Consider the following 15,424-nt stretch of genomic DNA (forward strand, 5'->3'; position numbering starts at 1 on the left):
TTAATGAGAGGTTAAGTGATCGATATAATCCAGATAAGGCTGCCAAATTTCAAGAAAAATTTTGTGTTTTCTCCTCAGGTTATATGTAACTTTTTCTAAAGGAACACAACTGTTCATTCCCAAGGACCACTTATCAATAAGTAGAGGGGAATCAGATTTCCATGTCAGGGCTATGCATTTCCTGGCCACACATAAAGCGATACTCATAAATTTTTTTTGTGGTCGGGTTGAAGAGTCATTAATATTTGCGAAATTCCCTAATAAGCATAGCCCTGGATCTAATGGGAGTGTTACTCCTGTAATTCTGGATAATGTGTCACAGAGGTCATGCCAGAAGGGCCTCACTTTATTACAGAGCCAGGTACAATGAAGGAAAGAGCTGACCTCTATGCCGCACCTTAAACATGTATCTGATAATTCAGGTTTAGATTTATGGATTTTCACTGGTGTTAAATATAATTGGTGGAGAAAATTATAATGTGTTAATCGATACCGGGCATTAATTGTAACTGAGATACTGCTCCGGCACAAATCTGCCCAGGTGTGCTCGTCAATCGTAACATTAAGATCTGATTCCCATCTCACTCTAGATTTATTCAAGCCTATCTTTGGGCTCTTATTCAGAAATAGGGCGTACTTTAGAGAAATAAATTTGCATGCATTCCCTTCCAAAAGTGTATTCTCCACCTCACTTATTACAGGCATAGCCATCCCAGGGCCCAGGATGGATCTGAGGAAAGATCTCAGCTGAAGATAGCAAAAGAAAGACTTGCTGGACAGGTCGTAATTGTCCTTCAGTTGTTCAAACGACATGAAAAATCCTCTCTCATAGCAGTCCTCCAAATACTGAATTCCTTTCCGGTGCCAAGTCTCTAGGATTTTATTATTCAAAGTCATGGGTATAAGTCCATTCTGCTTCAGAGGTGTTTTGGGTGATAGTCCCACTTTCAGTCCAAGGGTCCCATGAGCCTCATGCCGTATTGTGAACATGTGCTTTAAAATGGGGTTACCTGTCTTTTTAAATATCATTTCAGAGTTCCATCTATAAATAAACTCCTGAAGAACATTATCTTTCAGAGAATGCAATGCAATTTGTATCCAGGAGGGGGGGCCATCCCCTACTCATCAGCATTCTACATGTGGAGAGACTGAGATACAAACTTTCTGGTAATATCCTGAAGTTCTTCAGGATATGGAACCCAGTGCTAGAGCAGATGAATGACCAGTGATACCCTCTTTAACCACCTACCCTGCTCACAGACGGTTGTACAGTGGAGCATGTCATTGTTGTAACTCTTGCCCCCCACTTTTTTTTTTCTCTCTCTCTTAATTAAATTCTCTTTTAATTTTTTATTTTATTGTATCTTATATGTCTGCGTTACCATTGCCTTTTTTTTTTCTCTCTATCTTTTTGTTTACTTTCTTATTACTGTCTATGCATTGGTCACTGTCTCATTGTCTCATATTTGATGTAATTTAATTGGAAAATTACCATAAATAAAGTGTTAAAAATAATAATAATAATAATAATAATAATAATAATAATAATGTGTGTTTGTGTGTTCAGCTAATGTGTGTGTAAGTGGTGTGTGTGTGTTCAGACTGTAACTCTGCACCGCGTCCACTACCAGCAAAGTTTTCCAACTGACTTTATATCAAAAACCAGACAGTAAGAGTGAGCAGACGGTAAAGAAACAACAACAACCCGAGCGGTGTGTCGGCTATGAGAGATGAGACACGAGTCGCATTCAGCCCTAATCCCTAATCCCTAATCCCTAACCCCTAACCCCTAACCCTAACTCTGCTCAAAAGCACAGCTGTGTGTGTGTGTTTGTGTGTGTGTTTGTGTGTATGTGTGTGTGTGTGTGTGTGTGTGTGTGTGTGTGTGTGTGTGTGTGTATGTCTGTGTGTGTGTGTGTGTGTGTGTGTGTGTGTGTCTCTGTGTGTGTGTTTGTGTGTCTGTGTGTGTGTGCGTGTGTGAGCGGTGCACAGCCGTGTGTGTATGTGTGTGTGTGTGTGTGTGCAGGGGAGGGGCGCTGTGTGTGACTGGCCTATCACACAAAGTGGACACAGTCAGCTACCTAATGAAGATATTCAGCAGCATTTAAAAAACACTCTAATAGGTCAAATGTTTAATTACTAACAGGTTTCACTTTCTTTCATTTCTGATATATGTGCTGAGTATGTAACTGAATCTAGCTGTCCTCCTGTGTGAACTGTCGATGTTACGAAAACAAACATAACATGTAGTGTAAAGTGACACAATGAAATGTTATGTCAGTCATAAGGGCCTTAGTCGAGGCCATGGAAATAAGTACATCAGAGTACCAGAAGCTGATGGCTGCTAACAAAGCTGATTGTGGAGATGCTCCTGAGTTTATCATTCCAGATCAGTTGCCTTCCATTGAGGAGATTGTCAGGGTCACCAGACCAGTGATCTCTTCTCCAATCTGAGCATGAGAACTGTCTGCAGCGGCGTCTCTGCCTCCTAACACAGGGAAGGCCAGGGAGACGACACTGAGAGAGGAGGACATTAAGCAAGAAGTCGTGATCATGGGAGAGGTGAATTCAACTGGCACAGAGTCACTGTAATCAGAGCCGAACCTTGACAAGTGACCAAAGACAAGATTTGCTGTTTTCTACATGTAATCCTGCTATGGAATGAATTTAACAAGTAATGATAATGAAGTTGTCTTATGATTAAAGTACGATTAAACAATTGTATGTAACCAAGCTTAGTTTGAGGAATCAAATGTTTAATAATTCAGTTAAATGATAATAAGACACTGATTCAAAGTAATGATTAAGAGTTCTGATCAAAACCAATGTGGATCTAAGCATGTAAAGTATGAATGTTTATGAAGGAGAACTAAGGGGTGACTCAGTGATAACGGACAGCACATATTGGGTAACCAAAAAATAATCTGTATTCTGTTTGCGAACTGTTGGCTAACAGAATATAGGAAGTTAGGATATACCTACTGATGTCCTCAGTGATGCTCGGAGGAAAACAGTCATGCTGAATGGGCAGGGTCACAAAACAATCATCAAATATGGTGAAATAATTTATCATCAAGTTTATCATCAGTTCACACTAAGTGAACTGATGATAAACTCATGATAAGGAGGAAGGAAAGATGTGTATAAAGACGTGTGTCCCTCACTGCTGAGACTTTGTTGAAGACCCTCCAAAACCCCAGAGGATCTTTTGACAGCCTTTCAAACATTTTTTGGCATCACTCCTTCCATCACCTCCTAAAGTAAGTAGGTTTTAGTAGCTCCTCACCTTGCTGGGGGAGCAGCTCCACAGCAACGGGCTCATGCCTCTCCTTGTAGATGTCAAAAAGACCAATTCTGTGACACTGGATCAGGCTCATACACCAAGCTTCCAGATGGTTACTACACCTGGTGCTACTACTACCATTTATTCTTATTTTTTTGTTTGTCCTTGATGCTTTTGACCTTCCAGACAGACGGACATCAAGATTTTCATCAGCTCACTTCAACAGAAATCACACAATGAAGGTAACCTGCTGAATTAATGCATTTGTCTGTGTGTTAATGGGGTGAATGAGGGTTTGTTGATGATATGCAGGCGACTGACAACTTTCTCTAGCTTTCGTTTCCAGCTTTTATTCTGATGTTGAACCTTTCTTGTTGTGTTTACTCACACTGGGACCCCGTTTACACCTGGGGTTACCATGTGTCTTGTTTCCACATTGTATCTGGATATGTGTAAGATGGATTACATTCAGCAGCCAGGATAATCCACTTGGACATGGTCTTCTAGCAAACAATAATGACTTTTGGCAGAGGAAAGGTTCTTCACCCCTGCAACTGTCTTCATTTATTTATTTTTTTTTTTTATGAGAAGACCACCTCATTGTGGACTTCCCTTGCATGTAAAACAGTGTAAAGCAGCCTAAGCCAAGCTAACCAAATAAGACATGACAAGATGTGACGTATCATCCCATCTGTCCCAGCTGGAATCGCTCCTGTTCCTCGTCCTGGCTCCAGTCCTGATTCACTGCTACTGCGACCTCCCAGCGGACTGCAGTGACATCTATAAAGACAAAAGCAACACCAGCGGAGTCTACACCATCTATCCTGTGGGATCCACCTCTGGTGTCCAGGTACGCATCATCCTCTCTGGGACGCAGGTGGAGATGTATATGAGACACATTTTGTCTCCAAAATGAGATCACCACCATGTGAAAACAGTGAGATTCACTCCTTCAAAGTGAATCATGGCACAGAATTAGAACAAGCATCAACTTTGTATCAGTTGAATTTCACAACTGAGTCTATTTTTATATTAACTTCATATCAACCTGTAAATATTCAACTTGGTATCAACAGACTATCAGCTGACTTACAACTTATTATGAACTTTGTATCAGTTACGGTTGATACTTTGATATTAAAGGGATAATTCACCCATATTTGAAAAATGTGCTATAATTTCCCTCCTAGCTGTTATGTAGGACAGTAGTGGTGCTACCTTCCTCTCATTGTTACTGAGTGCTCCACATGCTAACTGTTAGCCTCCTTCCATTCAGGGGGACTTCCCCAGTTAACATTTAAAAAAAAAAAAATTCTGAGAGTTTTTTTTTTTTTTTTTTTAATTGTATTTATTTATTAATTAATTCACGTGTGTGTGTGTGTGTGTGTGTGCGTGTGTGTGTGTGTGCATGTCTGTGTGTGTGCATGTCTGTGTGTGTAGGTGTACTGTGACATGACTTCAGAAGGAGGCCAGTGGACGGTAAGCATCACTCCCCATAAATGCTCAAGAGCATTAAGCATCTTCCTATTAATTATGAACTAAATATTGATAATGGGTCACTAATCACATGATAAATAACTGTTAACAATTATCTAATTATTTGTAATGGAATTTAAAACTTTATATCCGAGGTATCTTTCCACAATACTGTTGCAAATACAAACACCGTTTGCATGTTATTACATCATGACACAGGTCTTGTCAAAGGCCTGTGTCATGATTAACAGGATTAACTTAGACAACTTAGTTCATTTAGATTGAAGTGCAGTTTATTCTCCTTGGTGGAGAAATGGCTCGGCCTCTCCTGCTAAATATGAGTTTGCATGTGGGGTTTCCCAAGGGTCCATTTGTATGTCTTTAAAATCGTGTTTATGTTATCTTTTTTCTCACTTTTTTTTTTTTTTTTGAACAGTGCTTTGAATTGCATTCATTAGAATGAAAATTGCTATATCAATAAACTTTGACGATGCAAATGAAAAAAATCTTTCATCAATTATTTGTGAAAGGTAACAAATCTCTGTAACATCACTTGATAAAAATCATTACTAAGTTATTGTTAAGAAATTAGTTTATCATGAGCAAAAGTCTAACAATAATTAATTTGCCAAATATTAACCAATGATTTGTTCATGAATGTCATAATTAACTAATCAGCTGTATATCATCATCATGGATATTTGTTATATGTCCTTATAATATTCATGATCAATGTCATTACTATTAATGTACCACAACAGTTCAACTGATGGTCTTTCCATAGAAAACCAGTGTAACAGTCAATTCCTCAGTCAATGTATAATCAGTCAGGCTGCATTATATCGACTGGATCAGATCAGATCGCTATATCACCAATTCATGTATGTATTCAATGTTAACATGACATGGTCTTTATCTGTGGATACCTGAGTCAGCAGATATTTTGGCTCCTCCCCCCTCAGGTGATCCAGAGGAGGATGGACGGCTCACAGAACTTCTACAGGCCCTGGTGTGACTACAAGATGGGCTTTGGTGCCGCTGCTGGAGAGTACTGGCTTGGTGAGAGACTGATATCTAGCTGACATCAGTGTGCACCTTCTCATTTTGCAGCCCAGTATCAAGGCATCAAGCGTGTGATGGACCCGCTGGTCCACCATAGGAAAGTGTGTCAGTGTCACGTTTTAAAAAATAAAACTTTTTATAAAGGAACAGTAACATGACGTGGTATAGAGGGAGCGACAGAGTCCACATAAGGAGGCAGGTAGGCGGGTGGATTGGTCAGACACTTTTGACTTTTTTGGCCAGTTTGACTGACTGACCAGGCTGCCATTTTTTACAGGAAAGGTCAACCCTCACTAGGACTCTATCCCTTAACCCAACCTTTTTTCTAACCTTAACCCTTACCCAGTCTTAATCCTCACCTTAACTTTTACATGTAAACCTAACCCCTACCTAACCCTGACCTAACTCCACCCCAGCATCCCTTATGGTGTTGGTAATTTCTCATAGCAGGCCCCTCTTTCTCGGCCTGGATGCTCTGCCTGGGGACCAAACCCTGGTCCCGTTTGGGAGGGGCAACAACCTTCTTCACATCCCCACCCTACCAGATCAGTAGGCCTGTGCAACTAATTTATAATCCTAACCCTAACCCCAACCCTAACCCAACCGTAAACCTAACTCTCACCTTCAGCCTAAACCTAACCCAAATCTAATCCTAACCTTAACTCTAGCCTTAAGCCTAAAACTAACCCTCACCCAACCCTAACCTTAACCTGAACCTTAAACCTAAACCTAACCATAACCCTAAACCTAACCTTAAAACCTAGCCTACCCATAAACCTTGCCTAATCCTAAAAAAATCCCACCTGGCAGCCAAATTTGAGGTATGGACAAAGAAACTACTGACACCCAGTGGTGTAGTCTGCGTGATAGGCAGGTATACGCAGTATACCCACTAGAAAAGGTCCCGAATTTCTGTATAACCACTTAAAAATGCGCAAAGATACGTATCAGTATGTTTTTTTTGACATAACGTTTACTTTCCTGTTCATGAAGTCGCCTTCTCTGTGTTACGAAGCGGCTCTTTTTGACCATAGGGGCTTCCGACAGGTGTGACGTTTCGGGGGACGCTACAGCTGGAGCTAATGTTAACGTTTCAGAAAGGGAGCCTGTGTGTGTGTGTGTGTGTGTGTGTGTGTGTGTGTGTAGGTGTACTGTGACATGACTTCAGATGGAGGCCATTGGACGGTAAGCATCACTCCCCATAAATGCTCAAGAGCATTAACCAACTACCTGTTAATTACGAACTAAATATCAGTAATAAATAATCACATCATAAATAACTGTAAATGAGTACCTAATTTAAAACTTTATATCCGAGGTATCTTTCCACAAAACTGTTGCAAGTACAAACACCATTCGTATACCCACTAGAATAAACTAGACTACACCACTGCTGACACCCATACACCCTCCTCCTTGGAGATGTAGTGTGCGTGAGATATCGAGTGTATTGTTTCCTAACCCTAACCTTAACACACCTTAAGCAAGTCTCAGCCAATGTTACCTAACGAGCAGAGAAGCTAGAATGTGTGATGCCTCGTCGACTCAAAACGTGACACTGACACGCTTTCCTCTGGTGGAGCAGCCAGTCTATTAAACATTTTGGCACAATATTGGGTCCCATTTGGACTTTTAACTCCTGCAGTTACAACTGCATGGATGTTTGTGTGTGTTTGTGTGTGTATCTGTGTGTATATCTGTGTTTCTGTGTGTGTTTGCGTGTTCAGGTCTTGAGAACATCTTCCACCTGACACTGAGGCGAAGCTACGAGCTGCTGGTCGACATGGAGGACTTCGATGGAAAGAAAGTGTCTGCCCGCTACTCCTCGTTCTCCATTGCTCCAGAGAGCTACGGATACAAACTGCAAGTGTCTGGTTTCACTGATGGAGGAGCAGGTGAGCTAGCAGTGGCAGTATAAATAATATTAGTAATAGGAGCAGTAGTAATATTGTAATTGTATGAACTGTTTCTGATTGTGTTTCTACAGGAGACTCTCTGGCTTATCACAATGGACAGAAGTTCTCCACTATGGACAAAGACCAGGATGCCTCAAGTGTCCACTGTGCTAGACGTTACCTGGGGGCTTTCTGGTACAACAATTGTCACCATGCAAACCCCAACGGGATTTATCGACGGGGGGCTGACAGCACCATCTTCGCTGTTGGAGTTGATTGGTACCGTTGGAGGGGCCATGACTACTCCCTGAAGTCCTTCAGCATGAAGATCTGTCCGGTGAAGTAGTTTTTCCAGGACGTCGACACGCAGCAGAATACTGATCAGAATGAATTAGACCTCAGATAAGTCACTCAAACAGCTTTCTCTGCTTTCTCTACTTCAGCTTTCTCTGAATGAGTCCTGACAGCTACAGTAGTGAGCATTACTCTGAATGTGATGATCTGCTGTGTGGTGACAATAAAGGACAAGCTGAGCAGAAAGCTGGTCTGGTCTCATGTGTTTTTTTGTCTCCTGTGTATTTCTGCCTCCCTCATGGATTCTTATGTTACTGATATATATTATATACAATGCATTCAGAAAGTATTCAGACCCCCTTCAGTTTTATCACTTTTGTTATGTTGCAGCCTGATCATACAATCACTTAAATTCATTTTTCCTCTCATTAATCTACATTCAGTACCCTGCAGGCCCGGACTGTACATCAGGAGAACCGGGAGAATTCCCGAAGCGTCCGCCTGTCACTGGCCTGGTGGCCTGCCTGTCTTTTTTTTTTTTTTTTCAGCTGTCGGTCCGGTCTGGCTGGCCTCGCCAGTCTGACCTTTTTTTTTTTTTTTTTTTAAGTCAGAAAGACAGGCCAGGCCAATCAGAGGCCAGCAACCTGTGAAGAGCTCAAGACATGATTGGTTTGTTTTGATTAACACCCGCCCCAACAGTCCGAGTCTGTTGTAAACAGGCAGCTTGTTGAGGAGGGGGTGTCGCGACTCGTGTGTGTGTGTCTGACTGTGGAGGAGAGGAGGCGGAAGAAAAGGTTGCATGATTGAATTGAAGTTAGTAAAGTAATTCCCCAAATCGGGGGAAAAAAGAGGAAAGGTGCCGAAAGGGAGAAAGAAAAAAAAGGTATTTGAGGAAGACACAGTCCCGCAGTACACCTGACTCACACTAACCCATGTTTTTTATAAACACAGAACATGAATATTCTTAAGTGCATCAGTGAATACAACACATGCAGGAGGCAATTATGAAGTACTACAGAGAGTATATATATAGAAAGCTTAATTCATAATATTTATACTACTACTACATTTAGAGAGACAGAGAGGCTGTCACTGTGTGTGTGTGTGTGTGTGTGTGTGTGTGTGTGTGTGTGTGTGTGTAGGTGTGTGTGTGTGTGTGTGCAGGGGAGGGGCGCTGTGTGTGACTGTCCTATCACACAAAGTGGACACACAGATATCGACTCATATTACTCGGATAATACTTTTATTTATTTATTTATTTATTTTTTGTTATATATGCCAGGAGGCTGTGTATACAGGCAAGTCACTGAATTTTCCTTTTTATTTATATTTTCTATATCTATAATTATATTTTTCATATTCTTATTATTTATTCTATTCTATTTATATCTATTCTATTCTGTATACTATTCTTTGATCAATTACATAGTTATATTTTATGTTTTTTTTTTATTTATCATTATTAATTTCTACAACTTTTATTTTCATACATTTATATTTTATTTTTATATAATCATATTTTTTATTTGCTTTTTCATAATTTAATGTGTCACTATTACAATTTATTTTATATTGTTAAATTTTATAAATTCTCTATCTTTTTATTTCATTTCTCTCGAATTCATTCAGGCATGTTTTTCTTATATTCTATTATAGAAGTTTTTTTTCATCTTCTTAGAGAGATATTTTATTTTTGGTACATTTTGGTGTTTTTAAATATTTTATGTGTTTTTATCTTTATTTTCCGAATTTATTCAGGCACGGTTTTTTTTTTTTTTTTTTTTTAGTGTATAAATGCCAGGGGACTGTCCTTTCTTCGTTTTCACTTATTATTATTGTTATTTATATATATATTTATTTGTTTTATTTTTGCATAATTACATTTAATTTTATATAATTGTATATTACTATATTTTGTAATTTTTTTCTCCCTCTAATTCGTTCAGGCGCGTTGGACGGCCCCTCGGGGTCCTGCCAGGCGGCGAGCGAGTCGCACAGATATGACGTTTTGTGTCTGCGCCACTGCTGCTGCTCCACATATTGATATCTGGTTATCAGTTTATCGCTTATCGATTATTTCCATCTGTTGAAAGCCACATTTCATTGCGCGCGCAGCGCGGAGGAGATGAGCGGCCGGACAGCAGCGCGCGCCTGCCGCCCCTGAGCCGCTCAGGTGTGTATGTTGATCTGTACTGTTCAGCACAGGAGGACAGCGCGTGCACGTTTGATGTTTGTTTTTATTTTGTTTATTTGTTTGTTTTGTTTGTTGTGTCTCCAGACGACGGGCCTGACAGCGGAACGTGCAGCGAGGCTGTGCGCGTCCACGGTGAGTCGTGCACGCCTCCTGAAGCTGAAATGTGAATTTAAACCTGGGCTGGGCCATAACCCTAACCCTAACCATGTCACCCTAACCCTACCATATAACCCTAACCCTACCATGTAACCCTAACCCTACCATGTAACCCTAACCCTACCATATAACCCTAACCCTACCATGTCACCCTAACCCTACCATGTAACACTAACCCTACCATATAACCCTAACCCTACCATATAACCCTAACCCTACCATGTAACACTAATGCTACCATACTGTTTAGTATGCAGGAATAGAATGAGCGTGTCCAGTAAACAGTGTGTCAGGTGCAGTTTGCCAAGAGGACCAGGATGTTCTGCTGCATCCACTCAGAGTTCACGGTCTGCATGTCAGCATGCTGCTCTGGCCATTCTGACCCACAATCCTTTGCACAGCGGACGTTATGTGGCACAGACTGACTCTAGGGTCAGGGTCAGCATGTGATCGCAGGGCTGATAGAGAGATAGAGAGATAGATAGATAGATAGATAGATAGATAGATAGATAGTTATACTTTATTGATCCCAACCACGGAAATTCTGGCTGCCCTGCGTTCCAAATCTCATACTTCTACTTTTTACTCTTAGTATGTACTGAAGCTGCCCTTACAGAGTATGCAGTGTAGTATGCAGTATGCATGTGTATGCATACTACTGGGACACACTCCATGCGTCCTCCCTGAGCTCCGCCCCTCTCGCTCACTTCCTCCTCCGTCCGTAGCTCCAGATGTGATTGTTGTTGTCAAAATGGCGGCGCTGTCCTCTGTCTGATTTCTGATCTGCTGTCTTCCTGTCGCTGCTGCTGTACCTGAGCCAGGTGAGCGCCGTGTGTGTGTGTGTGTGTGTGTGTGTGTGTGTGTGTGTGTGTGTGTGTGTTGTCTTCCGTATGTGGGTGTGGCTTGTACATGCAGCTTAGTCAGTACCACGTAACGTCCGCTGCACAAAGGATTGTGGGTCAGAATTAACTCCTCTCCTAGCTCCCTAGCTCCTGTCCTACCTCCCTAACTCGTCTCCTTGTCTCCTGACTCGTCTCCTGGCTCGTGTCCTCATCTCTTTCCTTGTCTCCTGTCCTGCGGTCAGTCCGTCCCGTGGCGGCGTCATGGCGGACATCGCTGTGGGCGGCGGCTCTGCCTGGGTCTGTCGGGGTCAGCTCGCCGACATCCTGCTTCCTGTTTACATCACCGATGACAAACAGGAAGTCGTTGAGACGGGGCGTGACGAGCCGGACAGGTACGGCAGCGGATCGCACACGCGTCACTTCCTGTTTCCTCTGACAGAAACACACACACACACACACAGGTACGGTTGTCATGGTGAGTGAGCGTGTGGGTTTCCTCCCGGCAGCTCGGCGCTCCTGGAGCAGCTGGAGGCCGGCGCTCCCTGCGTCCTGACCCTGCGCTGTGGCTCCGCCCCCTCCGCCCCGCCCGCCGCCATCCGCAGCGTGCTGGTCGTCAGCGAGGCTCGGACCATGGAGGTGTACGGCCCGACCGGAGACTACTGCGGCACGGGCCGGGGCGAGCGGGACGGCGGCCTCGAACCAGACAGGTACACACACACACACACACACACACACACACACACACACGCAGGTTTGAGTGGCGTTCCCACGGTAACTGTGGCGTTGTGTGTGCGGCTCGCAGCTCGGACAGAGGGCCGTTCTACAGGAAGCAGCTGATCCTGGAGCAGCCGTCCACGTCCTGTGAAGTGAAGGTGAATGGACTCTTATTTTCTTAATTTGATGTGTTTCCTGTTGAAACAGGACACACTTTTATTTTGAAGGGACAGGTGGATGAGAGAGGATGTTGAAAGATTTCCAGACGGCTTCAGAGCCGCTGTGAGGTTTAGTTTGTCACTGTGACAGAGCCAGGCTAACGACTCCCATAGACTTCAAGTCTTTATGCTAAGCTAACAGGAAGTGCTAACCATAGGAACTGAACCACTGGACGTCCAGAGGTGGAAACATCTGGTCTCAGTGTGGGGACGAGGGGAGAGGGGGGTTTGCTCAAAATGTTCTTCCTCCTCCCCGTCCTTCTCTTCTTCCTCCAATTCCTCCTCTTCCTCTTCTTCCTCCTCTTCCTCTTCTTCCTCCAATTCCTCCTCCTCTTCCCCCTCCTCCTCTTCCTCCTCCTCTTCTTCCTATTCTCCTTTTCTTCCTCCTCCTCTTCCTCCTCCTCTTCTTCCTATCCTCCTCCTCCTCTTCCTCCTCCTCTTCTTCCTCTTCCTCCTCTTCTCTCCCCTCCTCTTCTTCCTCCTCCTCTTCCTCCTCCACTTCCTCCTCCTCCTCTTCTTCCTCCTCTTCCTTCCTCCTCTTCTTCCTCTTCCTCCACTTCCTCCTCCTCTTCCCCCTCCTCTTCTTCCTCCTCCTCTTCCTCCACTTCCTCCTCCTCTTCTTCCTCCTCCTCCTCCTCTTCCCCCTCCTTCTCTTCCTCCTCTTCCCCCTCCTCTTCTTCCTCCTCTTCCTCCTCCTCTTTCCCCTCCTCTTTTTCCTCCTCCTCCTCTTCCTCCTCCACTTCCCCCCCTCCTCTTCTTCCTCCACCTCCTCCTCCTCTTCTTGCTATCCTCCTCTTCTTCCTCCTCCTCTTCCTCCTCCTCTTCTTCCTATCCTCCTCCTCCTGTTCCTCCTCCTCTTCTTCCTCCTCCTCCTCCTCTTCTTCCTCTTCCTCTTCCTGTTTCCCCTCCTCTTCTACCTCCTCCTCTTCCTCCTCCTCCTCCTCTTCCTTTTCCTCTTCTTCCTCCTCCTCCTCCTCCACTTCCTCCTCCTCCTCCACTTCCTCTTCCTCCTCTTCTTCCTCTTCTTCCTCCACTTCCTCCTCCTCTTCCTCCTCCTCTTCTTCCTCTTCCTCCTCTTCTCCCTCTTCTTCCTCCACTTCCTCCTCCTCTTCTTCCCATCCTCCTCTTTCCTCCTCTTCCCCCTCCTCCTCTTCCTCCTCCTCCTCCTCCTGTTCCTCCTCCTCTTCTTCCTCCTCCTCCTCCTCTTCTTCCTCTTCCTCTTCCTGTTTCCCCTCCTCTTCTACCTCCTCCTCTTCCTCCTCCTCCTCCTCTTCCTTTTCCTCTTCTTCCTCCTCCTCCTCCTCCTCCACTTCCTCCTCCTCCTCCACTTCCTCTTCTTCCTCTTCCTCCTCCTCCTCCTCCTCTTCCCCCTCCTTCTCTTCCTCGTCCTCTTCTTCCTCTTCCTCATCTTCTTCCTCTTCTTCCTCCACTTCCTCCTCCTCTTCTTCCTCCACTTCCTCCTCCTCTTCTTCCTATCCTCCTCTTCTTCCTTCTCCTCCTCTTCCACTTCCCCCTCCTCCTCTTCCTCCTCCACTTCCTCCTCCTCTTCCTCCTCTTCCTCCTCCTCCACTTCCTCCTCCTCTTCTTCCTTCACTTCCCTCCTCTTCTTCCTCCTCCTCTTCCTCCTCTTCTTCTTCCTCCTCTTCCTCCTCCTCTTCCTCCTCCTCCTCCTCCTCTTCTTCCTCCTCTTCCTCCTCTACTTCTTCCTCTTCCTCCTTTTCCTTCTCCTGTTCTTCCTCTTCTTCCTCCACTTCCTCCTCCTCTTCTTCCTCCACTTCCTCCTCCCCTTCTTCCTATCCTCCTCTTCTTCCTTCTCCTCCTCTTCCACTTCCCCCTCCTCCTCTTCCTCCTCCACTTCCTCCTCCTCTTCCTCCTCTTCCTCCTCCTCCACTTCCTCCTCCTCTTCTTCCTTCACTTCCTCCTCCTCTTCTTCCTCCTCCTCTTCCTCCTCTTCTTCTTCCTCCTCTTCCTCCTCCTCTTCCTCCTCCTCCTCCTCCTCTTCTTCCTCCTCTTCCTCCTCTACTTCTTCCTCTTCCTCCTTTTCCTTCTCCTGTTCTTCCTCTTCTTCCTCCACTTCCTCCTCCTCTTCTTCCTCCACTTCCTCCTGCTCTTCTTCCTATCCTCCTCTTCCTCCTCCTCCTCCTCCTCCTACTCTTCCCCCTCCTTCTCTTCCTCTTCCTCTTCTTCCTCCACTTCCTCCTCCTCTTCTTCCTCCTCTTCCTCCTCCTCTTCCCCCTCCTCCTCTTTCTCCTCTCCCCCTCCTCCTCTTCTTCCTCCTCTTCCTCCTCCATCTCTTCCTCCTCCTCTTCCTCCTCCTCCTCCTCTTCTTCCTCCTCTTCCTCCTCTACTTCTTCCTCCTCCTCTTCTTCCTTCTCCTCTTCCTTTTCCTCCTCTTCTTCCTCTTCTTCCTCCACTTCCTCCTGCACTTCTTCCTCCTCCTCCTCCTCTCCCCCTCCTCCTCTTCCTCCTCTTCTTCCTCTTCTTCCTCCACTTCCTCCTCCTCTTCTTCCCATCCTCCTCCTCCTCCTCCTCTTCCCCCTCCTCCTCCTCCTCTTCCTGAGTGTTCCTTTAATGACACAGTGTGATTTCACAATAAGAGTCTCTCTCCCAGCTGCTGTCTCTGGGGGGCAGAAACAGTGTTTTGGTGCTCCGGGTGGTTCTGGGTCTGCAGCCCGCCCGGCCCGGCCCGGCTCGCGGCCCCGGCATCGACCTGCAGCGGGTGCAGAGCCTGGTGGAGGAGATGGGGACGGGCCTGTCCCCCGGAGCCCGGAGCCTCATGGACATGGTGCAGCTCCAGCAGCAGGTAGGATGTCCCGCATCTTCCTCATGAGGATTTCCCAGAGATCTTTAAACTAAAGTGCTGTTTCCCGGGTTCTCGGTGTGTCTGAGGTTTCCCGGGTTCTCGGTGTGTCTGAGGTGGTTCTCATGCAGGGTTCTGCTCTGTGTCTCTGCAGAACCAGGCGGGTTCCCTGGCCGGGTTCCTGCCTCTGCTGATGGGCGGAGGAGTTCTTCCTGCTCGGTCCCGAGGAGCCGAGCCGGCGGGCCTGGGGCTGCAGGTGGGTGGAAACAGCACAGTCCTCCTCCTCTTCTTCCTCTTCCTCCTCTTCTTCCTCCTGCTCCTCTTCTTCCTTCTCCTCTTCTTCCTCTTCCTTCTCCTCTTCTTCCTCTTCCTCCTCCTCCTCTTCTTCTTCCTCCTCATCCTCTTCTTCTTCCTCCTTCCTTCTCCTCTTCTTCTTCCTCTTCCTCCTCCTCCTCCTCTTCTTCCTCTTCCTCCTCTTCCTCCTCTCCCT

At 45.2% G+C, this 15,424-nt stretch overlaps 2 protein-coding genes and 1 long non-coding RNA gene across 6 annotated transcripts in view; 2 read left to right on the forward strand and 1 right to left on the reverse strand.

Annotated features, from left to right (window-relative positions):
* LOC115377630 (uncharacterized) overlaps positions 1-12,422 on the reverse strand; it is a 21,478-nt gene extending 9,056 nt beyond the window's left edge. The window contains exons 1-2 of the long non-coding RNA XR_003930061.1: positions 12,184-12,422; positions 7,972-7,974 (exon numbers count right to left, since the gene is read on the reverse strand). This is a non-coding gene — a long non-coding RNA (uncharacterized LOC115377630). The remainder of the gene's footprint in view (positions 1-7,971; positions 7,975-12,183) is intronic.
* LOC115377627 (microfibril-associated glycoprotein 4-like) lies at positions 3,155-8,174 on the forward strand. The gene is made up of 7 exons (XM_030077508.1): positions 3,155-3,260; positions 3,470-3,525; positions 3,984-4,133; positions 4,724-4,762; positions 5,722-5,818; positions 7,549-7,716; positions 7,809-8,174. Exons 2-7 carry the CDS (start codon positions 3,520-3,522, stop codon positions 8,060-8,062), a joined length of 714 nt encoding a protein of 237 aa, XP_029933368.1. The 5' UTR covers positions 3,155-3,260; positions 3,470-3,519; the 3' UTR covers positions 8,063-8,174.
* Positions 10,026-15,424, forward strand: part of c19h10orf88 (chromosome 19 C10orf88 homolog) — a 15,224-nt gene continuing 9,825 nt past the window's right edge. For all 4 annotated transcript variants that reach the window (XM_030077502.1, XM_030077503.1, XM_030077504.1 and 1 more), the window contains exons 1-7: positions 10,026-10,183; positions 10,289-10,336; positions 11,445-11,594; positions 11,709-11,909; positions 12,005-12,074; positions 14,746-14,937; positions 15,089-15,190. In XM_030077502.1, coding sequence (XP_029933362.1) covers positions 11,464-11,594; positions 11,709-11,909; positions 12,005-12,074; positions 14,746-14,937; positions 15,089-15,190 — 696 coding nt within the window. In that variant the 5' untranslated portion in view covers positions 10,026-10,183; positions 10,289-10,336; positions 11,445-11,463. The remainder of the gene's footprint in view (positions 10,184-10,288; positions 10,337-11,444; positions 11,595-11,708; positions 11,910-12,004; positions 12,075-14,745; positions 14,938-15,088; positions 15,191-15,424) is intronic.

Source organism: Myripristis murdjan, chromosome 19 (assembly GCF_902150065.1).
Source record: "Myripristis murdjan chromosome 19, fMyrMur1.1, whole genome shotgun sequence".
Taxonomy (NCBI): Eukaryota; Metazoa; Chordata; class Actinopteri; order Holocentriformes; family Holocentridae; genus Myripristis; species Myripristis murdjan.

Coding starts and splice junctions, on each gene's coding strand:
- LOC115377627 (XM_030077508.1), top strand. Junction 4,763..5,721: donor CAGAAGGAGGCCAGTGGACG/GTAAGCATCACT, acceptor CTCCCCCCTCAG/GTGATCCAGAGGAGGATGGA. Junction 5,819..7,548: donor TGCTGGAGAGTACTGGCTTG/GTGAGAGACTGA, acceptor TTGCGTGTTCAG/GTCTTGAGAACATCTTCCAC.